A 26912-nucleotide genomic window follows, 5' to 3' on the forward strand; every position below is an offset into this window, starting at 1 on the left:
GGAATCTCCTTACTGTGAAATTCTATGGGTGAGTACTGTTGAAAAGTGTTATCTAGGGCAGAGCCACAAAGGTAGAGTACAGTTAACAACACAGCTGAACTCTCACAACATTGCCTCAGAATAATGCCTCAATCAAATTCTAGAGAAGCAGAACCAACAAAAGGTCACTTGAGCCATTTTTCCAGCCAAGGAAATTTAGGAAGTCAGAAGGAGCGATCCATGACACCAGGATAGAGGTAACCAAGAGCCAAATGCATGTACCTCACAATATCAGTAGCAGGACTTAGATATTGCAACAACAGAGATCATACACTATGATGAGGAAAATTTATATTAAGAACGAACACTAATTCAGTATTAGGAAAACTAATAACATAATTGACCATGTAAGTAACAAAATCATATGATGATATTAATAGATATGGAAAAGGGTTTTGATAAAATATAATATTCATTCCTATTAAATTATGAGAATATTTTATCTGTAACAGGGATAAGCTAGAAGCTCTTTCAAAAAGATCAAGGGTAAAACAAGGATGCCCTTTATCAACACTATTTTTCAATATTGTACAAGAAATGTTAACTATAGCAGCAACAAGACAAAAAAAGTTGAAGGATTCAGAATAGGCAAAGAAAAAAAATTACACTTTATAGCAATATGATAGCATATTTGGAGAATTCTAGATGTGAGGATTAAAATTATCCCACATACAATAAGAAAGACTGAAGAAGTTTGAATCAATGGCACTTTATTAAAGAGTCCATGATCCCCTCTAATGAAATGGATCTCAGATCTTTCTCATAATCTGAGATCTCATCCCTTTAGGGTCCTATTTTTATATGGTTAGATATAAGCTAAAATAAGTAATATGTCAGTAGGGTCACAATTTGGATGAAGCAAAGAATATCCCCATATAAACTAGAAAGGCTTCTCCTTAATTTGAGCAGGAGGAAATGGTACAAACTATCACAGTCAGTGACCTAAATGATCATAAGATGGTCATATGCTTCTGTCAGACAAGTGATTGATCCAGAGATACAAAAATATTTTAAGGGGCTTTTTGTGTAGTTGTTACCACTGCCACACTGGGCTTGACCATCATCACAAGGCAAAACAAGAATGGAGGACCTTTAGTTAACTTCTATAGTTAAACAGGTGAACTTAGAATATACAAACTCACAGCTCTGGGACTTTACATACAGAATTTTGATATGATTTTATAAAATTGATTAATACTGATTGGAATAAAGTACAGATCCAAAATAAATTGCTTCTCTCATAGAGAACCAACTGAAAAAAGCTTGTTTAAATAATTAATAATTTTCACAAAGCTGCAAGATATAAAATAAATCCAAATAACTCATCAGTATTGCTATATATTACCAACAAAGTCCATCAAGAGTAGATGGAAAGATAAATGCCAGTTAAAATAACTATAGACAATGTACTTGGGGGTTTATTTTGAGACAAACCCAGGAACTGTATCGACACAATTTATAATTGTATATATATACAAATATAATATTTCCCCCACCCACAAAGACAGATCTAAACTATTGGAGAAATAATAATTTTTTCATGGTGGGACTGAGCCAATATAATCAAAATGACAATTGTAACTAAATTAATTTATTTATTCAATGTCATGCCAATCAAGAATGAAAATATTTTATAAGACTAGAAAAAATAATAACAAAATTTATCTGCAAGAACAGAAAGTAAAAAAAAAAATATTAAGGGAATCAATAAAAATTGTGAAGGATGGTGGTCTAGAAATGCCAAGTTTCAGATGGTATTACAAAACAGAAATCATGAAAAGTATTTGATACTGACTAAACAGTGGAATAGATTAGGTAGACAATATGCAGTAGCAAATGACCATCATAATCTAGTGTTTGACAAATGCAAAGATCCATACTTCTGGTACAAAAGCTCAATATTTGGTAAAAGTTATGGAGAACTGGAAAGTAGTTCTGCAGAAATTACATACCATATGTCAAGACAAGGTCAAAATGGCTACATAATTTAGATATAAAAGGTGATATCATAAACAAATTAGGGGAACATGAAGTACATACATATATATTTCTATATGTATATAGCTGTCAGATATATAGGTAAGGGGAGAATTTGTGGTCAGACAAAGAATACAGAGGACCACAGAAGTAAAATATAATTTTGGTTAGATTAATTTGAAAAAAAAATTTACACAAAATCAATTTAAACAAAATTCCAAGTAAAATAGAAAATAAGTAGCAATTTTCTCAGATAAAGAGCCTATTTCTCAAATATATATAAAAGGAAGATAAATGTACTTTTTAAATTGTGTTATTCTTTGTGATGACAAAGAACTAGAATTTGAGGGAAGGTACATCAATTGGGGAATGACTAAACAAATTGTGATATATGATTGTGACAGAATATTACTTTGCTATAAGAAATGATAAGCTCAATCTCTAAGAAAAACATGGATAGACTTGCACAAAATAATGAAGAATGAAATGAGTACAATCAAAAGAATATCATATACAATAACAGGAATATGTTTTAAGAAAAATTTTGAGCAAATAAATCATTTTGACCACTATAAATGCCCAAATTAACTATAAAGGACATATGAAGAAAGACACTATCAACATCCAGAGAAATTTTTACCATATATAATGTTTGTGTCATCTCTATTACATGCAAGAAAGAAAAAAAGAAAAAAACTTATAATAACTTTATATATTTAAATAGAAATTTGTGCATAAGATATGAAGTTTCACATGCAATCACTTTTTTATTTTTTGTTTGTACTGTTTTTTTTTTTTTACTGTACTATGTTACAGACATGCTAATTTTTGTTCCAAAAATTAAAAATAAAATAAATTAAATTTGCTCTAGTTGAAAAAAATGTCATAAAATGGAAAAGTAGTCTAAATTACTATTGAAAAGAAAAATACAAATTAAAAGAACCATCTAGATAGACTTCACATCTACTAGAATGGCTAATATGAGAGAAATGGAAAATGACTATTGCTGGAGGGAATGTAGGGAAAGTATGTGTGTATACACACACACACACACACACACACACACACACATAAACATCTCCTTATGAAATGACAAAGAATTGGAAATTGAAGGGATGCCCATTAATTTGGAATGGTAAACATATTTTGGTATATGACTGAGATGGAATCCTATTATAGTTAGAATTTATTTGATGGAATTCATTATATAGAAATTTCTATCAGGATGATTTCAGAAAAAAAATGAGAAGACTTATATGAGCTGATGCAAACTAAACTGTATAAAACTAGGAGAACATTGTACATAGCAATATTTTAATGATGGTCAATTGTAAAAATATTTAGCTACTCTAATCAAGAAAATGATTTAAGACAATTTCAAAGGACTTATAATGAAAAATGCTACCTCCAGAAAGAGAACTGAAGGCAGATTGAAAATAAAATCTTTTTTTTTTTGCAACAGAGAAAATATGGAAATATGTTTTACATAATTTCACATATATTATTGATGTTATTTTTTGTTTGTTTCTGCAAAGTGAGCTATGGGTGGGATGGAGAAAAATATTTAAGAATTCACTTTTCAAAATGAATGTTAAAATGAATAATGATTTTTTTTCAAAAAAGCAATATAAAAAGCTTTCATCTAACACTTTAGCTTGAGTGGACATAGAAGAACATCAGTTAATCACAAGCTTGAGTAGCTTTGTACATAGCACTCTCCTGACATGAGAGAAGGTAACTCCAGAAATAACATGGCAGACCATTTTTCTTCTGTTCTTCAATAGAATGTAAGGTGTCTTTTGTCAATTAAGATTCTTTATACTACCTTGTGCCTGAAAGTAGAAAAGAGAACATATGTCTCCTTCTACCTTCTTCCAATTCATTCATCCCAACCAGAGTGAAAGGATTAGAATGAGAAAAGGGAAGTGGGCTAGAGAAAATGGGCTTATTTTAGACATTATCCATTTCATTTTATTTTCTTTATGCTTTTGCCTAATTTATCTAAGCTTCCATTACCTCTATCTTAATTTATTTAATTCTGAAAACTTTTAAACACATATACACACACAAATATGGGGAGCCAGAAATAACTATGACCCTTCCAAGAAATTAAAAAAAAAGAGAGAGAGAATGAGAGAAAACTGAAAAGAAACATTTTTTTTTTTTTTGGCCTGCCTCCCCTGCCTTTCTTCCCTTTAAAAAAATCTTGTTTTCCTTGTCTTAAAAAAAAAAAAAATTAGATCTTATAAATAGTCTCCTGGAGAGACTGTTTGCTGGAAAACTTAATTGTAAGAATTAAATGTTTAACTTTTTGCAATGAACTTTGCTTCCCCCAATCTAGGGAAACAATTTTTTTTTTTTAATTTCTGGAATATCACAGTTGTCAAAGTCTCTCTAGTTAACTCTTTCAATTTTCATTACAAAATTATTTTTCAAAGTACACATAGAAACTATAAAGGACTAGTTATTAAACACCTGTGCCTATTTAACATAAAAGCTGATCCTGTTGTTTTAACCTTTAGAAACAATTACAGTCCCTCTCTGGTGGGCAACTTTAAGTTCCTTATGTGTTTGTGTCAAAAAAAAAAAAAAAAAGTTGGTGTAGCATCCAAAGAACTAATACTCAACATTATTTTAAATAAACATGTTACCTTCCACTTAAAGCACCAAAACAAAGTTTCAGTCTTTAAATGAAATGCCTTAATTCATTCAATTAGAGATTTAAAAATAGGGAGCTAAAATTTTTTGCACAATTTCCTTATTCTGCAGAACAGGAAATTTGAGACTAAGGGAGATATAAAGTGATTTTACATGATCACAGAGAAAGTCAACAATGAATCGCAGAGTCAGCCCTATGACCTCTGTTGATAAATCCAGCACTCTTTTAATTGTGCCATGTTGCCAAAATAATAATAAAAAACATGATGAGAAAAGTAAAGTTTCTTTACCCATATCTTGGGTCTAGAGCAATCGCTCTGGGATGCTCCATAGCTCCTGCTATCAGTGTTGTTCTCAGAGTACCGTCTAATTTGGCGACTTCAATTTGGTCCAAATTGCTATCTATCCAGTAGATGTTTCCTGCAATCCAGTCTACTGTCAGACCTTCTGGGGTAGCCAAGCCATGTTCTACCACCACTTCAATTGCTCCTACACCTACAAAAACAAAAGAAAAGAAAAGAAAAGAAGAAAGAAAGGAAAAGAAAGAAAAAGAAAGGAAAGGAAAAAGAAAGTTTTACCTATGAACTGCACCAAGAAAAAGGAAAATGTCTTAATGAATTATGGCCAGTTGTATAGGACCAACACATCCCTATTTTACTGAGGAAAAATTAGACAACCTGTAACCCAATTTACAATTTTAGTTGTTGAAATACCTATAAACACTCCTATCAAATGATAAATATATATGCATTGGATTATTCTTTTCTGACAAAATAATGTGCCTTGTTTTAATCACTTAAGACAGAGGAAAGCCTCTGTTTTCCACCTTCTTGTCTCTTGGCATGGAGTACCATTCTTTTAAAGTACTCATTAGTGGACACCCCCTCAAAAAAGCTGAATGAAAAGGGTTTACTTTGAGGTGCTGACCTCCTTGTCTTTGTCTCTGTCTCTCTGTCTTGGTCTCAGTCTTTCTGTTAACCCTTCTGTCTCTGTCTGTCTGTCTGTCTCAGTCACTCTCTTATATATATGTTGGGGGTGGGGCTAAGTGTTCTTGCTGTCCTCTGGTCTGTTATTTATACCTCAATTAGATTGCCTTCAATGTATGAAATTGCCTTTGTTGTTTTTTTCCTCCATATGATATTATCCTCCTTGACTCCTCATATTCCAGAACCATGGGAATATTTTCCCAGGGTCCACTTTCCTCCACAACTGCTTTACTTGTTTTACTCCTATGGATCAAGCAGTTGAAGACTGCTAACTTTTAAATAGACTTAAGGGTAATGTGTCAGATTCTCTGGGATATGGACTATCCTTCCTTTCTGGCATAATTAGAGTAATTATCTCTGTAACTTTTAACACCATCTGAACTTGTACTGAACATAAAAATTACAAATTATAACTCTGTTTGAAATATATTAACCTTTTGCACATGATAGTAAGGATAGGGAATTAAGGAAAATCACTTATCAATCACTTGAATTTTCAAAGACTGGAATATTATTGAAATGATCAGCTAAATTTTGCTTTTGTTATTTGAGCTCATGAAACATTGACTATAGGGGTGCAAAGCTTATGATTCTAAATTTCTTATACATAGTAATTTCCCCATAAATTTGATTACATTACTGATTATTTTGGTTTTGCTTTTGGTTTTTGGTAAAACCACTTGTAGCATAAGATGATATCCTAAGAGACTGATGTTAAATTAGCCTCTCCTAGTATTCAGCAACACAAATAATAGCAATGCATTGCATAAGCTATCACTAATCTCCTCAAAATTTTATTTACTATAATGATTATGCTTTTTAATCAACAGTTTTTTATTTTCTAATTCTTTATTAATCTCTCCTGGCCTTAATTTTGAAATGAAATAATGAAATCATATATGATGCCATACTAAGTATATGGGAGAGGTTTCATGACTGACCCTATAACATCTTTCATTGTTTCATTTTAAATTATTTTCTCCTGGCATCAAATAATGAGACTACAATTATACAGAAGAGAAAAATTTGACATGACCACTTATCATAAATTACAAAAGTGACTTTCAAAGCAATTAACAACTTGAAAGGGAATATAATGTTCTTAGATACTTATCCAAATCCAGTGAAAGAAAATAATTTTAATCTAGACAGAAATATTTTATACTTTCATTTAGGGCCCATGAAGGAGTCATGCAAAAATAGAAAGAAAAGAAAGTTACAGAGAGGAATGTTCTTTACACTGATATTTTATTGATTTGTTTTTAGTTATGCTCCTATTATAATTTTTTAATTGGCAGAAGTCATAAAGTGAATTATCTTAACTTGAAAAAAAATGCAATGATTTTCATGTGGAAAGCAATATTTTTTTCTGCATATTTGTGTGTGTGTGTATGTGTGTATCACTTCAACTTTACAAAGCACTCTACAGTTACTGTCTTATTTGATCTTCACAAACAGTCCTCTGAAGTATTTATCAATAATTTTTTTGGATTTATTTATAATATATTTATTAAAATTATTTATCAGTATTTTATCAATATATCAATAAATTATTATCTTCATTCCTGACCCAACAAAAAAACAATCTCTTTGCTCCCTAGATCCTATACCTCTCCCCTATATTTGTTGGGTTTTCATATTTAAGCACTTTCCTTCATTTCTCTTGCCTTGGAATTAAGATACATAGAGATAATGATTTGTTCAGGATTCCCCAGCTGAAGTAGGACTTAAACTCAGGTCATCCTGGCTTTATGTTCAGTGATCCAGTTGGTGTGATAACTACTTTCCCTAAAATAATATAAAAATAAAGATAATTCCCTGGGAATTGAAACTAATTCCCAGCAAAGTGATGCTATCACTTTGGTACATTAACATTATCTAAAAAAGTAAATCAAAAGTACATACCTCCACTTTCTGAAAGTTTGCCTCTGTAAATTCTGTCTTCTACAACATCTGTCCAATAAAGTAAACTCTGATTGAAATGAAAATCAAGGGCTATTGTATTTCTTAATCCAGGAACAAGCAGACTGTAGTCTCTCTTGTGAAGATCAATCCTTCTGATCTCATGCCGTATAGAAAAAATGATGAATGCTTCAAAGGGATCTGAAATTAAATATATTTTAATAGATATGCTTTAAAAATACTCAAGACATTCTAGAAATGGGAAGGAGCATTTTAAAGGAGAAGTGGCCCTTTAAAAATAAATATGTATGTATGTTTGTATGTAAATATGTTTAATATATATGCACATATATGTAAAACTTATTCAACCACTTTTCTTTATGAAAGGAAATTATTTCTTTTAATCCACAATTTAAGAGGAACTTGAATAGTTTAGATTTCAGAATATGTATTAATAAGATAAAAATGAAATGATCTCTTGCATGCATATACTTTTTTATGTTTAAAAAACAAAAACTGTATAACTCAATGTTTCCATTTTTGCTTTGCTGCCAGAAAATCTATACCTAAAGTTAGTCCTCAAGTGTTATAATTTCAGGGACTTGAAAACATTTATTATTTTCCTTAAAGATTTCTTCAGATAAAATTTTGTTTTAATTTACAATATTTTGCTTACTTCTTTTTAAAACATCTACAATCTGTTTCAATAAATTAAGTGAAAGGGGGGTAAATCATGTATACATATAGTTATTTATATTATATAATTTATTTTTGTGTATGCATATGTGAACATATATATAATGATATGCATCTAGAAAATGAGTTGTTAGTAAAAGTTTTGAGTGCATGCACATAAGTTACCTATAAATTCTTCATTATTTAGATTAGGATATTGAGGAGGGATTTAATTTCTGTATTTTTGTTAGTGTTAGCAATTCCATATATTCCTATGCAGATAAGAATGTCGCCTATAATTTATAATTTAAGAGACTTGACCAAATATTTTGAAACTATTTGAACAGTCCTTGATTACTTAGTGTACTTGCCAAAGGAAGGACTTGAAATAGGCTATTTCAACTCTATTTCTATCTCCCTTTGTATCACACAACACTTTGTCTCAGATGATTGATTATATCTATAGGATAGAGTAGACCATGAACTATTGTGTTAGTCTCATGGGAGCTCCTATAGTTCTATTATTGTATTATGATCTTTTGGTTTGTTATTTATAAATCCAGATACATACATTTGGTCTAAAATCCCTTTATGAAGTATAATAATTAAATGGGCATTTAAATATCTGAAATACAACCAAAGGATAAGACACAATGTTTTCACTCAAGGACCTTACTACTGTGTTAATAAATTGCAATGTTCAAAGAAATCCTGAGGAAAATAGAAAGAAAATAAAGTAAGGGAAAACCTGTAGAATTTAAATCTCATAAAAACTAAAAACAAGCTTGATTCTGGGATAAAATTTCTCACTGACTATTAATATATTGTAACTATTGTTAGTCCCCAGGGAAAAACTAAAAGCTCTTCTTTGCAGAAGATCCTCCATCTCTACATTTCCTACATTATCATTTGTCCCCATGCCTTTCTCCTCTAGGTCTCCTTGCTTCTCTAAAACTTCAATTAAAAATCTCTTCTTCTGCTAGATATCTTTTTCAGTTATTCTTAATGTTAGGACTTTTTCTTTGAGAGTACCTCTTTTTGAATATTGTACACAATTGCTGTATATTGTTATCCCAAATGAATTATGAACTTGAGAGCAGGGATTATGTTTTTTTTTTTGTGTTTGCCTATAAACTGATTGCTTAATAAATGTTTGTTAATTGAATGGGTTTCAAATAGTTTCCCCATTGAACCCTTCGAAAAAAGGAAAAAAAAAATAGTCAAATACTAAATCCAAGGTGAAGGTAAAGAAAGATAAGGTAAAGAAAAAGGCTTAGTTAACTATGATAATTTCAAACTAAAGAGTAAGACAAGAAGGGAGGGTTCATAAAAGGAACTATCAGGTGTCTCAAAAAGTATTTCCTTTAAGAATGGCCATATAATTAATCAGTTGATTCAAAGAAAGGTAAATGATTTGGGGAAAATAAAATATTGGTAAGATTTCCCCCCCTTCCTTTAACTTAAATTATAACCTTTTCATTTATTCTATAAACATTCTACAAACTACTATTGCTTAGATGTTGTGTTAGGTACTGGGGACTAAGAGAAGAAACCAAAATAGTCTCTGTCCTCAAGGAATCTACTAAATTCTAATAGACATTGTTTCAACAAACTATTATGGTATTATGAAATGAGAGCTAATTAATTAGAAATGCAAAATAAATCAACTCTGAGTTACACCTCATACTTATCAGATTGACTCAAATGACAAAAAATGGGAAATGATAAATGTTGGAGGGAATGTCAGAAAATTGGGATACTAAGGCACTCACTGCTGATAGAATTGTGCACTGATCCAATCCTGATGGAGAATGATTTGGAATTATGCCCAAAAGACTATAAAACTGCATATCTTTTGATTTGGTAATACAACTGCTAGGCCTATATTCCAAAGATATGAATGTATGAATGTATACATGTATATGTGTGTACACATGTATACATTCATACATATGGGGAAAGGACCTATTTGCAAGACACACAATATATACATATTTATATATTAGCTCTTTTTGTGATGGCTAAGAATTAAAAATAAAAATAATGCACATCAATTGAGGAATAGCTAAATAAGTCATGATATATAATGTGATGTAATATTATTGTGTTATAAAAATAAAAAGCAGGATGATTTCAGGAAAAAAAAAAAAAAGCATGGGAAGACTTACATGAACTGATGCAAAGTGAAGTAAGCCAAACCAGAAGAATGTTGTACACAGTGAAATTAATATTATCTGCTAAAGAACTGAGCATGACTTAGCTATTCTCAGCAATACAATGATCTAAGACAATCTCAAAGGATTAAGAATGAAGCATACTATCTGCCACGAGAGAAAGAACTGATACTGATTCAATACTGACTAAAACATATTACTTTTTACTTTTTTAATTCTTTTTTTAAAAAAAACTCAAGTCTTCTTATGCAAATGATTAATATGAGAATTTATTACATGATTGCACATGTATAATCTATATATGACTTTTTTACCATCTTGGAGGAGGGAGAAAAAAAGGGAAGGATGGAGAATAAAATTTGAAACTAATTTTTTTTTAAAGTATATATGTGTGATATGTATACATACATACATTTTTAATAGGGGGAACTATATGATCTTCCTATTGAGCAACACCATCCTTCTCATAAGTTTTATAGTAAGCAGTTCTTTCAGGAGCTCCTAAATACTTTATAATGAAAATGATTGCTTTGTTGTGAGTGATGGTATCAAGGAGAGTAAAATCACATTTTCTCCCCTATTATGAGGAGCTCAAAATGCTTCAAATTTTTATCCACAGCAGTATCTCAGAGACAGAGTTGTTAAGATTTTTCATTTTTTAAGAGAAAATTTCAGTCTGAGGATATTCAGTGCTTTTTAAAAGGCAAATAATTAAATCAGGCAGCAAAATTCCATTGGCCCTGAGTAAACATCAAAGAATAAAAAAACTGCTTGATTTGTCTAGGAAATCACAAATTATGTTAAAACATAAGCAGTTTCAACAAAAAGTGATGGGAAGTCACAGAAAGAACACTGAACTTGGAGTCAAGAGGGATGTAGACTTGAATCCTAATTCAAATATTTGATTGCTTTGTTACTTTGAACATATCACTTAACTTCTCTAATAATGAATTTCCTAACTGTAAAGTGAGGATAACATGCAGATGGCCTAAATTTTTGAGCTATTGCGCAAAGACCAATGTATAGACTTTAAGTAGCAATAAAATGTTGTTACATATTAACTGGAATGATAGGTTGAAAAGTAGCCCAAAGGAGTTTTAAAAAGGCAAAGGGTTGAGGGTAAAAATGATTGCAATAAATGGAAAAAAAATAGAAAGAAGAATGAGATAAATAGAGCAGAGAAAAAGAGGAGAATGAAAAAATAGTTATTTGATTTTGGGCATAAATTGATATTTCTTTATTTTTCAAGGCCTATCAAGAGTGACCAGTAGAAGGAAAATAAATAAAATACAGAGATCACATCTTTCAGAAAAAGCTAAAAATTTTGGAAGATATACTGAAGTACAAGAATAAAAAAGTAAAAAAGAAAATCAGACTTGGAGAGTTTTATTGAAGTCCCTTTACCATTTTTGTTTATTTTATTTAGGGTTCTCTAATACCCAACTTCTTAACCTGGATTGTAACTCCATATGGGGTCTTATAATTGAATGTGGGGATTGCAAAATAATGATTTATGATCAGTTAATATTAGATTTGTATACCTATTTTATGTGCCTATATGCTGGCACATAATATATATGTTATATATACACACACACACACACACACACACACACACACACACGTTATATATAACATAAAATATCTCAGGTTAAAAAGAGGCTGCAAGTGTAAAAGGAATCTAGCTCTAGTTCATGTTAAGAGACAAAAGCAAACATTTGAATTAAAATTTCAGAAAAAACAAAAATAAATTTAAAAATGAAAATTAATAAGAAGTTGATAAATTCAATAGGTCCTGTCTCTGTCTCTGGCTTTGTCCACATATAACACACACATATATAAATAATGCATATATTTATTTTTTAATAATTTTAAAGTTTTTTTTCTTGACAAAAACTTTCAGATAATGACTACAGAGATAAAACATAATTGCTGTATAGAACATATATATTTATATACACACACACATACACACACACACATATATGTTATCATTTAATCTAAGTGTTCCTAATCAACTATCGAATTTCATAAGAGGCATAGCAGAAGCTCATCTACATAAACAGAAGCATCTTCCTCACTAAGAGCTCACGATAACAGGTCAGTCCATTCCTTCCTTTCCTCTTTCCTTCCTCCCCCCACAAAAGAGAAATATAGGAGAAATGAATGAATTAAATCAGTAATTACATTAATTTATGTATCATTTTCTTTGATGTGTAAGATAAATTTAACTTTTAACAATGGTAACAAAACCTTTGTTGCTTAGTTAGTTAAGGTCTCTGCAAATCACTCAGGGACAGAAGAATCTATTTTATGATTGAACTGACTTTCTGTATCTATATGGAAAAGCCTTTTTTTTTTTTTTTTTTTTTGTCCTTTTGTGTTTTAATGCCTGTCAGGATTTTATTTTTTGATAACATTATTAAACTAGTGAAAAGTTTGGCTATATGAAATGTGCTTGATCAAACTCAAAAGGGTATTGTGGATTATATAGCTATTATAAGTATCATGTTTATTGGGAAATGGATTTAGAGTATTGCTTAGCCTTTAAAAATGCTATTTGTAAATAAAACCCAAATCACATTAGAAATATTGCTGCTTTGAACCAGGAAAATGATATATTACCACATGCTATATTCAGTATGAACAGAAGACGTGAATCCATGAAAGGGATTTTCTCAACAAACACATATTCAAATGTTGAATGATTTCAATAATAAACTTAAGTTGCTTTTAATTCCCACAGACTGTGAAATGAGTCCAAAGAAGTTCAATCATTTTGACATTTCTATTAAAAATCACATATAAAGCTAAATTCTGGATAGGAATACGGGTAGAAATTATATCTAAGGTCAACATTTATCCATAGAAATTCAACTTTTAACATATATATATTAATGAAATGTAAAATATCAACAAGATAAATTGTTGATGTATTTTATTGTTTCAGCTTCTCATACTAGCAGTATACAAAAGGGTCTGATGGGAGAAAAGATGAAATAAATATCTGCTTATTTTAGGTATTGTGTGAAAGTACTAGGGATACAAAGATAAACTATATTATTTATCTAAAATGTTTTGGAGCTTTTTGAAGAGATTTTTAAGTATTATTTTCATTTTTGTAAGATTTTGAGTTCTAAGTTTTTTCTCTCTCCCGTCTTTACTTCCCCCTCACTCTATATTAGCAACAATCAGATGTAAGTTATACATGTACATTCATTTTTAGCATATTTTTATATGAGTCATGTTGGGAAAGAAAAATCAGAACAAAAGAGAAAACCATGAGAAAAAAAGGGAGGAAAAGGTGAAAATAGTATGTTTGATCTTCCTTCAGTTGCCATAGTTTTCTGGATATGGATAGCATTTTACATCCAAAGTTTTATTATAATTGGGATATTTATTTTTCCTTTGCTAAATGGTTATGATAAAATTTGGGATTATAGAAACATACACTTAAAGCTTTAAGGGACCTTGGAGATCATTGAGTACACTCCCCCCTTAATTTCTACAGATGAGGAAACTGTCTTAACTTTTACCTTTTAAATATATTTTTAAAAATATGTAAAAAATAAAATAACATGCAAATCTACTTACCAATACTAGTACAACTTTCACCATCCATATTTAGTTTCCAGCCTTCATAACATGAGCATTTGACTGAATGTTTATGTTGTTCACATACTTGACTGCACTTAAGGTGTCTGCTACAATAATCCACAATTTCACATGTTTTATTATCAGAGTTGAGTTGTAATCCTGATGGGCATGAACATACAATTCCTCTCCCAGGAACAACAGAACAGTGGTTGCTACAGCCTCCATTGTTCAGAGAACATTCATCTTCAAGACAGGAGAAACAAAATTAATAAGGTTGGTAATCAATTTCTATCTACTAAGCACTAGCCATTAAGCCCAGTACTATAATAATTTGTAAACAAGCAGCATAGAGTTATATGGGGAATGAGTCTATTGCCTTATAGATCAGAGTGGATAAGGGGAAATTTGAAAAGAAAATGAGTCTCCTAAGAATGAACCAATAAAATGATTTTCTTCTCTACATGACTTTGGAAGTGAATTGTTAAAACCTGGAGAGGTAAAATAAGCACACCATTTTCCCAATTGTGGCTATAAGATAAAAATGTTGAGCAGAATTCCTCTGTTATATAACCTCAACATTATAGGAATCTAAATGGGCCTAAATTGCTGCCTTTACATACTGAAGTACATGACAAAGTAAATGAGGCTATCTCACAGGTTGCAAACTCATAATTTACTACTTCAATGTACTGCACACAACAGGCATTCAGTAATTGTTGAAGAAACACAAGTTTTGAAAATAATTGCTTCTGTATTGTAGTATTTGAACAGTTACATGATATTGTTACTATAGTATGACTGATTGTACAGAAATCTGCCACGAACACATTATAAAACAATTCATTAGGCATATTTCAATATACTATTTTTATACTTGAGAAAAGTACTAATCACCCATAGCAACCAACTACTATTAGATATTTAAATTGCAATATGAACAAATCATTGCTTAGTTCTTAAATATTTTTTTCTTCTTTCTTTCTCTCTCTCTCTCTCTCTCTCTCTTTCTCTTTCTCTCTCTCTCTCTCTTTCTTTCCTCCCCACCCCTTTAAAAATTTGTAGTTATTCAGGATTTCTTGTTCAATTTTAATTTTTGTTTATTGACAACTATATAAATGTGATTTTACTATTGCATTGAGGGTTACAATTAATTAGAACAAACATCCCATATTTTTGTCCATTCAACTTTCTCCATTTTTTAAAGTCTAGCAGGAAATATAAGATATTCTTACAAAATTTTCTACATTTCTTACTTTTATATGAGTCATTTTTTCTTATCACTTTAAAAGGAAGTAACAGTAATAAGTAAAGGAAAATGACTACATTAGCAATTTTCTTTTGGTATTCAATCCAAGTATGCTTTGATTTTAGAAGAAAAAATTAGGTCCATTTCTTGGTTCAACCAAGTATGTTTGCTTGCCCCTAATCATCATCATTTCAAAACAGTAGTCATTTCAAAGTATTTGTCCCATTTTAGCTCAATCGACATTCTCTTCCATGAGAATTGCTGTGAAGAAATGTCAGTCTGCCCAGCAGGTAACATAAAATTGCTACAATGCTCTTTTAGCTCATTTCAGACATGACTGTTTCTTTAGCAATATCAGTGTTACTTTTTGATATCATCTGCAGAATTAAGATATAAGTTGCAAGAGAATAATTTTTACTTCAAAAACACAAATTTAACAAATAGCTTTAATTCCAACATTTACATAGTACATGATGCATCTCTCTCTCTGTCTCTCTATCTCTTTCTCTGTCTCTTTCAGAGCCTAAAATCTATTATTAAACCCTACTCCCACTTTTAAAATATATTCTTTAAACCTTTAGACGATATACTTGTGTGTCAAGTTTCTTCTGGGTTTCTCTAATTAATTTCTCTTTATCCTCCAAATCAATTAAGACCACCTCTTTGATAAAATTATTCTTGTCTTTATTAATATATTATTTGCCTTATGATTTGTGAATCCATCCTCTAACATAGCATTGCAAAGTTCCCTACTATTTTGTCTGTCTCTATTTTTATTTTTAATACATTAGAATTTTCATTCTAAAGATGAAGAAGGATGTGACTGACCTAGGGATATCTACAGAAGGAAAATTGCTTTTTTCCTCAGCAGAGTCTTTTGAAGAATGTCCTCAATGTGACTTTTCTCTTGAAACAGACATAGCAATGAGTTCAGGAGACACATGAAATATTCCCTCTCTTATAGTCAGACAATTTTTGAGTTGGAAGGGGTAACTTACTACCAGATACTAAATAGGTATGAATCCTATCACTGCCTGAAGACCTCAAATTGGATAGGGTGGAAGAAGATACATTATCTAGCCAGGCTGGCCAGTCACTATCTACTTTTGATAAATATTAAGATTAGGAACTTTTCCTTTAAAGAAATCCTGAATTTGTCTCCATGCTACTTACCACATCCACTCCCACTCCTATTATTCTAATTGTTATCTGAGACCAAAAAGAACAAATCAAGTTCTTCCTCCATGTGAGAGTCTTTTCAACATTTGAAAACATCTAACCTATTCCATGTTAAGTCTATCCTGCAGGCTAATTATTCTTAATCCCATTATCTACATCTGTGACATGAAATTCCTTCCTTCATATATTCATATATATCCTTCTTAACATTCCACACCATGCAAGCAAAGAGGAGAAATTACTACATGTGTTGTTTTTCATTTCCCCATTCTTTTCACTTGTTCTGCTATTAGGTTTCTGGCTGATTTCCTGGAATTTTGCTCCCCTTTAATTGGTATAATTTTTATATCCATATGATGTGCTCCTTTTTTGAAATTGTAAACTTGTCTTCTTTATCTTATATAAAGACTTAAAGTGACTTATTAATAGGGAAAGTTTTATCTAGAATTGGTTGCTTTAGGTGATGGAAAAATTATGCAAAAAGAGCATTTATATTATGACAATTATATAAATCTATTTAAACTCTGGGCTGTTTGCTTTGGGGCCTAATTTTTTAAAGACTTTTGAACCAAGGAACTGAAATAATTGTGTTCATTGTTTCATAGATCTTTTACAGTACTTTGAGTTCTGTGGAAGAAAAAAAGATACGATTATATACATTTTAAAAGATTAACAACTTTATTGTATATCACTTAGCATTCTATCATTGCTCAATTCATGTACTCAAAATCCATGATAACTTCAGGCTTCTATTTAGCTGTCTCTTCAACTCCAATCATATACTCTCATTATTCCCTACAGTTATATTTTTATAGAATCAAGACTTGTCATTATGGTTATCATTCTGCAAACTCTTCTTTATTACTGTATTGTATGTCACCGTCAATTCTATCTGCACAGCACTTTTTAAAAAAACTTCTCCATGGAAATTCTTGGATCCATTCACCTAGGAAAATTTTGTTTCTTTTTTTTTTTTTCATGGAGTTATTTAGTATCAGGAACTAATTAAACAAAATTGACTATACAGCTCAGCATCTGTCAAATTGAAATTATCATTCAAAATAACTATAGCAAAATGAAAGAAAATATATAAAGTAGGAATACCATTTGTCATAAAATTATAAGGAGATTGAATATATTCAGTATATTAATACTAGGAATGATTCACTATTCAGGTTGTTTCCTTACATAAAAGAACTTATACAATGATATATCTTTCTTTAAAATGATTTAAATCAAAAGATGCTGTCCAATTTGTAACATCTTTTATATGGATCAATGAAAATTAAAAGCAAGCATCTGTTTTAGGCCATAAATGACCATATATGATAAATTTAATTTTGGTTGTTTTTCTACATTGAAGATAAATAAATGATGAATGTACTAATCCATTTGGCATTCCATTTATTAATTTCTCATTTTCTCTTTAGAAATCTCTGATACTCTTTAGAATTTTTTCTATAGAAACAAAATGTGTGAAATGAATTGTCAGCTTTCAGTGCCAAAAGCTTCATTACTGAGAAATGATTTAGAGGAACAATTTCAATTTATATTAAGCAGTAATGGCCAAAAAAAGCCTTTGATTTCAAAGGAAAATATAATGGGCAAAACCAAAACAAAACAAAAATGAAAACTACAAAATACCACAGAGATCGCCTTCATCAGATCCATCAGGACAATCTTTTCTCCCATTGCAAAGCTTCTCTGGTTGTAAGCAGATGGATGTGTCGTTAGCACAGGGGTATTTTGGTGGTCCACATAAGAAACTTTCACAATCATCCTCATCTGATTGATCTTCACAGTCAATATCTCCATCACATACCCAGGCTTTATTAATGCATCTTCCTAAGAAAAATTTAAAAAAAAAAAGTTGTTGTAAAATGAAACCCCATAAAAATGGATAGTCAGGATCAACTTCAAATATGAGCAAAGTTAGTAGTAATAAGAAATTTATTAGCAGATAATCTAAGAACTTCCTTTTTTCATAGTATTTTGACTGGGTTTTCCGTGGAATGACAAGATGTCATCTATGTTAAAATGCATCATCTTGATAAGTGGATAACTAACTAAGATAACTAAAACATTTTCTATACCTCCAAGTAAATATACAGTAACTAATATGAGTACAAATTCATTATTGTAGAAACTTACTTTATGGACCCACTTTGTAATCTTCAAAACTCCCATTACCTTAATAGGAATTCTGAAAATCTAAGTACAACATTCCTTAAGAAGAAAAATAGCCCACATGCCCAGAGCTCTTTCTCATACTCATATACACAAAGAAATATCCTGTCCAAATACACACACACACACACACACACACACACACACGCACACGTCTTCCAAAAAAAAAAAACAACCTTTCATATAATTCTTCATTTTGGTATCAAAATCTCAAACACTATTATGTAAATTCCATTAATACTTGGAACTATCATTGTAATATTATTTCTTTGCATAGTACTTGAATTTATGTGTTCAGTGAAATTTTAATTAATTGAATTGCTACATACACTCATAATTTTTATTTACTGTTTTAAAAGAAAATTTATTTTCTACATCATTAGTTAAATTTTCTATTTGCAAAACCATAAAATGTGTAAATGAACTATAATCCTTGCAACTTTATTTTGTTAGTTCAAATGATTCACAAAGTTATGAATCAATAAAAAGCGATGAATAAAATAATAAAACAAACATTTTCTTAAGGATAAGAAAATCATGGAATTTTAGGATTTTCAGAGACATTCAAAGTTATCTAGTCTGTTCCACATAATATATGACAGTTTTCTACAATATCACAAATAATGCCTACAACAGCCAACTTGGCTTGAGCACTTCCAATAATGGAAAACCCATTGACATGGAAAGTCATCTATTTCATTTAGGAACAATTTTAATTAAGCATCAGACTTTTTTTTCCCTTGATATTAAACTAAAGTCTGCATCTCTGTTCCCTGTTTTCATTAGTGCTCAACCTTCTTCCTGTACCTATAGAGGATAAACAATACCTTTTCTAGATAACAGACCTTCAGATATTTGAAGATTACAAGCATATTCCATAAACACACACACATACAGAGGTGTGTATATAACATATTCATACAATTCTTCACACACAATAGGAACTTAATTTGCTGAATGAATCTACTGGTGAAAAAACTTCAAAAAAACTTTTTTTTCAGAAATGCTCTAAATCACTATTGATTAGAGGAATGCAAATTAAGATTGGCTAAAATGACAGGAAAAGATAAAGATGAATATTGAAGAGATTGTGGGAAAACTGGGGCAGTAATATATTACTGTTGGAGTTGTGAACTGTTCCAACCATTCTGGAGAACAATTTGGAACTATGCACAAAGGCCTATCAAACTGTGCAGATCCTATGCCAAAGAAATCTTAAAAAGGGAAAAAGAACCCACATGTGCAAAACTTTATAGCAGCACTTTTTGTAGTGGCAAGGAATTGGAAACTGAGTGGATGCCTGTTAGTTGGGAAAAGGATGAATAAATTGTGATATATGAATTTTATGGAATATTATTATTCTGTAAGAAATGACCAACAGGATGATTTCAGAGAGGCTTGGAGAGACTTACATGAACTGAGGTTAAGTGAAATAAGCAGAACCAGGAGATCATTATATACAGCAACAAGATAATGTGATGATCAACTCATTTATTTCCTTTTTGATCTGATTTTTCCTAGTAGCATGTTAAATTTACAAGAATTTCACATGTTTAACCCATCTTGTATTACTTGATGTCTTGGGGCAGGAATAGAGAAGGAGAAAAATTTGGAACACAAGGTTTTGCAAGGGTGAATGCTGAAAACTATCTTTGCGTATATTTTGAAAATAAAAAGCTATTATTAAAAACCTTTTTTAAGTTAGAAATCTCTTTCTGAAAATTTAAACTTGCATTTTCCATAAAATAAGAATGTTTCAACCATCAATTTGACCTCAATAGAAGAATGTTAGTAAATTAGTCTGTTGAATTTTCTTATTCTTACTTGGCAATAAATAAATATGGCCTGAGTGGAATGTTACTTCTATAGTGTACAAGAACCACAGTTTCCCATTTCTGAATAAAATCATGGAGATCTTTAATATCTATTTTAATGTTACCATAATCTATATTTTGCAAGTAGACTTGTAACTATATTTGTATTTGAAACTTAATTATAGTTTATTTTAGTTCTTTTTAATTTTAGTGTTTATAAATTTAGTCTTATAAATTCTACAAATTTGAGTTGTTTATTTTTCCTATGTTTTCTACCTGACTTTAAGTTATTGAAAATTATGCACACTGGAAGAAAATTACATTTACCAAATGTTAATTTATGAATTTGATGAGAAAACCCCAAATTAAACTTTAAATACACTGAGAACAATATTAACTTTTAGTCACTAAGTTTAAGTACACATATTGTTTCCTAGTATTCTCTACAATGATACCTTACAATGAAAAACTACATTACAGGCATTGCGGCTATGTTCTGTACATTTTCTTAGAATAATAATAGCCACATAGCTCATGAATGAAAAATAAAGCACAACAGGAGTTGAGTGCAATGTCAGATACCCAGAAACAAATATTTACATAAATGTAGAGATCTTCCCTAGGACTATCTTGAATTGTTGCCATTTTGAAGTGTACAAATCTTTAAATGTGTACACAAAGACAGAAGCTACAAAGAAAATGTGAATGCAAACAAAATGGGTTCCATTCTGAAATAAATTGATATGACTTCCACTAGAGCTTGCATCTCACTTTTAATTTTTTTAACTAGATATATCAGTTTTTAAAACAAATCTCTTTGCTTGACTTCTTTCTATGTTAATGAAAGGAGAACCATTTTATAATAGAGAATTTGACCTGCTGTGAGATCTGCCTGGCAGATCATATTAAATAGAAGCATACATTTAAATGTGAAGAAACTAATCTTTGTCAATATTCAAAGACACAAATGACATGTTCATCTAGTTGCTTCAATATTATTTGTTTCATTTTCATTTTATTTTTTACATATAAACTCTAAACCTTTAATAGTATATATATATATACATATATACATATATACATGCTACATATAAAATATATATATAATTTTCTGGGAAAATAGATTTAATAAAAGAAGATTATTGAATCAAGTAATTATAAAGAGGGGAAGGCTGCTTCATTTACATACTGAAACATTATTTTATGTAGTCATAAAGATAAAGGTTCCAATAGGAATCCTTCAATAGGAAAAAAAAAAAAAAGAACAAAAGATAAGGTTTTGTTGAAGCCATCACTCAGCCAAAATAACTGCTCTATTGGCCTGGATTTGATTTTTTCACATCATTGATTTAATTGATCAATTAATCAATTAAAAATCAGATTTTTGTCTATATATGAAAATTCAGACAAAATCTAAAATACTTTATGGAATTGAACAATGGATTTTTATATCTATAGAGACTAAAGAGAAAAAGTTATTGAAAATGCTTTGCAATGTTAAAGCTCTATATAAATGCTTTCTATGATTAATAATAACAACATGAAGAACAATAAGAATGGTATCATTGTACTACCTTCTAGGTTAGAGTAAAGCTAGTGAGCTAGACCTAGAAACTCCATCTGATTTGGGCTCGTTACTTTCTCTTTATAGTGGAGGCATAGAATTCACCTTCTAATTCTTAAATGTTCAAATGTATGCTATTTTGATCATAACAGACATACTGAGGAAAGATGATGTGTTAATTTATCACAATTATTAGAAATATTCTCCAACCTACAAACACATATTGTTTACCTAACATGTAAAACACTGATGTAGATGTGTTGAGAGATACGAAGAAGTATGAGATATGGTATTTTTCCTATGATTGACAAAGAAATGTGCAAACAGATAGTATGTTAAATAAAAATATGATGATTGAAAAGGTGTTATGTGTCATCATATGACTAGCAAATAATTAGCACAGATAATAATCGTTACAAAAGATGAAAGGAAAGACAAATCTTTGATACATTCTTTAAGGAAAACGTTATATAGGAAATTTACTAGTATTTTATTCTTGAACTAGCTTGTCAGATGATGAAAGTTACTCCATTTGGAAGTTTTATATACTAATATAGATTGGCAACTTATTGCATGAAACAGGAAAGCAAAGTAGAGAAATTATCTAGACATATTTGCAGATAGTGAAAATTCAAGCAGGTCGCAGTATAAGATCTATATTGGAAATGGGATATGTAAAGTTGGAAAACTCAATTAGAGAAAGGCTAGAATTTGTAAACACCTAAGGAATTTGAACATCATTCCTTAAGTATCAGAAAATCATGGGATCATTTATGAATAGTTAATAATAAGAAGAAAATGAAAGTTAATTTGGTGACAGGATTACTTGAATTATGTATTAAATACAGAAGGTTAAGGGCATTAAATTCTTGAAATAATTTAGACATAAAGGGATAGAATGTTATAAAACTGGAAATGGAAAGGAAGAAATGTATGTTAGAGATTTTTTAAAATCAAAAACAAACTACAATAACCACACTCAGAGAAGTCATAGCTGATTCTAGGTAAATACTTGCTTTGACTTGCAGCTAATTTTTTATTGCTTTTAATCTGAAAATGGAGTAGTATATAAAATATGAATATTTAGAATTTGAATTTTGAATCATTAGCCTAATATCACATTTATGGCATCTAAACAATTTGAAACAAATTAGAAACATTTCTATTTTATTTTTGTTTCTATTTGTAGAATTCTGCTTTTCATTTTTTTGTAAGTATGCTACCAATTTTTGCATTGCTCCTACAAATCAATGCAATGGATTGAAATGCAATATGTTCTTTAACATTATATTTTGACTTAGGTGATAATTCTTTCCTATAAATGTTGAAATTTTATACACTATTACATTTTTCACATTACTAGGGAAACAAATATTTTTTAGATTATACACATAATAAAACTGTCCCAGAATCAAATTCAATAAAAATGGCTATCATTACAAAGTTGAACTTTATTTCTTTTTTCAAATAGAACTTAGGTAGAGGAGACTACTTCACAAATATTCACTGTAAACTATCATTAAATATAGTCAAATGTGTAATGGGCTGAGGCATGAGTTGATGCACTGCTGTCCCAAGCACATGAGGCTAAATAGTAATTGGACCATACTCTATTAATATATATGCTTGGAGAAAGAATGCCCCCCCCCCCCCTCTTTGTGCAAGTCCTGATGTGTTGTATAGGAAATGACGATTTTGGTGGGTAGAGGCAGGGGAGTGGAAAAGGAAGGGGAAGGAGAGACTGCTAGCATTTTTGCAATTGCAATTGGGACGGCTTGTCAGCTCAGATCTCTCTCTCTCTACTAGCTGGCTTCCTGTCGCAGCTGCCCATATTGCTGTCGAAATCCTTCCTGCCCTTATTGCTATCACAATCTTTTTTCACCTCTTCACTTCAATAAAGACTGAAGATTTTTCCCTTAACCTGAATTCCTGACTCCGGCTGATTTTAAATACGCGGTCATTACAATTGGCGCCCAACCGTGGGAACCAAGGACCCTACTTTCACTGAAGAAGACTCCAGTGACAGGAACTTAGTTGAGTATAAGACAAACAGGGAACTTATTTTCTTAAAGTCTAAATTAGTAACCTTTTTTTGGCTGAAATGAGACAGATGCTAGCTAAAGATTCTCCATCCCCCACCCCAACTCCCCCACCCCCAGCCCCACCCAGGAGTGGTGCTATAGAAAGCCTGCTTAAGCTGATAGAAGATCAAAGGCTACTTATAACTTGGGAACAGGCAGCTTAAAACGCACCTCCTCTTGGTTCTTAGAGGAAGAGCAAATCTCTCTAGATAACTGGGCATTGGTTGGTCAACAGCTCTCCGCATATTACAATGAAAACGGTCCTCATTCAATTTCCATCAAGGCATTCTATTTATACAATATGATACAGTTGGCCTTAAGATACTGTATAAATTCTAGGAGAAAAGGAAAAAACTCTAGGAATAGCCAAATGGGGAAGCCTGAGATAAAGGAGGAAGACAAAGAACAGATTAATGGCCATATCCCCACAGGGCATGGATACTTAAGTGAGGCTCAAGGGTGTGGTGATCTGAGGCAGCTTCAGCCCCACCTAAGGAGCAGGTAATTGACTCTCCTCCATCAACTCCACCCTCCAGGATGGAGGGAGGAGCGGTAGTGGAGAGGGGGGGGGCAGTGACAGCACCAGCACCTCCCCCCAGCATCCAGCACCTCCCCCCCCTCCTGCATCCAGCTGCTCCTTTGAGTGTGGAAAAGTAGGACATCTGAAAGCTCAAATGTTGGTATAGAGATAGAATGGGAAAACAGGATGGGAGAACAAAACCCAATACCCCATGTCCAAAATGCAACAGAGGCTTCCTTTGGGCCTCAGAATGTAGACAGATTCAGGGAAACGGGATGAGGGGCCCAGCCCCAGGGCCCAAGACAAAAATGGGCATGATGGCAGCCAATGGTGCACCCAGAGAGTGCCTAGAAGTCCAGTACCCAGACATGACCAATCAGCCAGAAAGCCATATGATGGGAGAAGGGGATTACACAGTCAACCAGCCAGGAAGCAACCTGATGGCAGAAGGGAATTACAATTGGGGAGAATAGAGCTGTATGCAGCTGGGACAACTGAGATACCCCCTGGAGAGGTGAAATCTGTTCCTCTCCAGCCTATGGATCCCTTACCTCCAGGCACAGTAGGCTTGACCATTTCACCTCCTTTTTGTACATATAAAACAATGTCCATCCACACACTGATGTGGGAAACTGGGGAATGTGTAGATAATATCCCAGTCACTAATACAGGTAGACAATGTGTGACTTATCACCCAGGAGAAGTAGTAGCATCAGGTTTACTCATACAGAATCCTAATAAGCAACTTGGTGATAGTCACCCAGATTCTGACTCCAGACCACAAAATCCAGTAATATACTGGACAGCAGCTGTAACAGCTGACTGACCTATGCTCACAATCTATATAAATGGCCTACCATTGGAAGGACTGATAGACACAGGTGCAGATCGTACAGTTATTAGAGGTGCCAGTTGGCCCATTCACTGGCCAAAGATTAAAGCAGACACCTATATGTCTGGAGCTGGAGTAGCAGCTGAAGTTAGTGCTGCCCCTATGAGATGGACTTTTGAAGGCAAAACAGGAGTTTTTACTCCTTTTGTAGTTGAAAAAATCCTCATCAATCTGTGGGGAAGAGACGTTTTACAACAATTAGGGTTAAAAATGAGTACTTCGGTTTTTTAAGCAGGGCTGCTGTTGAAGTCCTGCCAACACTTTCACCTGTTCCTATCCAATGGAAAATTGATACACCAGAGTGGATAGAACAGTGGCCCTTAAGTAGCGAAAAAATTCAGGCCTTATTAGATATAGTACAGAAGCAGCTTGAACAAGGGCATTTACAACCTTCTCTAAGTCCTTGGAATTCCCCAGTGCTTGTTGTAAAAAAAGAAATTGGGAAAATGGAGGATGCTCACTGATTTAAGAAAAGTGAATGAACAGATGGAAACTATGGGAACTCTTCAGCCTGGACTTCCATCTCCTACTCAATTGCCTAGAGAGTGGCCTCTTTGGGTCATTGATATTAAGGATTGTTTCTATTCTATCCCTCTGGATAAGGAGGATATGAAAAGATTTGCCTTTTCAGTGCCCAGCGTTAACTTAGCTGAGTCTTATAAAAGATATGAATGGACAGTTTTGCCACAGGGAATGAAAAACAGCCCCACTATGTGTCAAATATATGTTGCTGCTGCTCTTGCTCCAATAAGAAAAGCATTTCCAAAAATTATGCTATTACATTATATGGATGATATATTGGGATGTGCACCTGAGGAACAAATGTTAGAAGCATGTCTACAAAAGACCATAGAAACACTTAAGATACTACAAATTATACATAGCTGAAGAGAAAATTTAAAGACATGCTCCTTTTCAATATTTAGGATATGAAGTATACCCTAAGGTGCTTATTGTACAAAAACTGTCCTTAAGAACAGAGAAGCTAAACACCTTAAATGATTTTCAGAAATTGATAGGAGATATCCAATGGATGCAACCAGTGTTAGGCTTGACTATCTATCAGTTACAACCATTATATGATATTTTAAGGGAGACAGTGCTTTAAATTCACCACGCCAGCTTACAAAAGAAACTCAAGAGGCTCTGAGAGAAGTTGAACTGGCTTTATACAATGTGGTTGAAAGAGTCACTCAAAAACCCTTGGAAATATCAATTTTTGCCACACAAGAGGCACCCACAGCAGTCTTTCATCAAGGAGATAGTGTGATAGAGTGGGTGAACCTCCCAGCACAACCAGAACAAAGCCTTACTCCTTACCCAGTGCTTTGTGGCTAGAATTTTGTTAAAGGCCATTAAGCAAGTAGTACAATTATCTGGAGCAAGACCTGATAAGATATACACCTTTTAAACCAATACAC

General features: G+C 31.8%; 1 protein-coding gene across 1 annotated transcript in view; it reads right to left on the bottom strand.

The window, feature by feature from the left end:
* The window catches only part of LRP1B (LDL receptor related protein 1B), a 2056943-nt gene that overhangs the window by 839985 nt on the left and 1190046 nt on the right, over window positions 1-26912 (bottom strand). The window contains exons 22-25 of the mRNA XM_051990638.1: window positions 18078-18278; window positions 14006-14251; window positions 7566-7763; window positions 4965-5169 (exon numbers count right to left, since the gene is read on the bottom strand). Of these exons, the coding sequence (XP_051846598.1) occupies window positions 4965-5169; window positions 7566-7763; window positions 14006-14251; window positions 18078-18278 (850 nt within the window). The remainder of the gene's footprint in view (window positions 1-4964; window positions 5170-7565; window positions 7764-14005; window positions 14252-18077; window positions 18279-26912) is intronic.

The sequence above is a fragment of the Antechinus flavipes genome, chromosome 3 (genome assembly GCF_016432865.1).
Source record: "Antechinus flavipes isolate AdamAnt ecotype Samford, QLD, Australia chromosome 3, AdamAnt_v2, whole genome shotgun sequence".
Taxonomy (NCBI): Eukaryota; Metazoa; Chordata; class Mammalia; order Dasyuromorphia; family Dasyuridae; genus Antechinus; species Antechinus flavipes.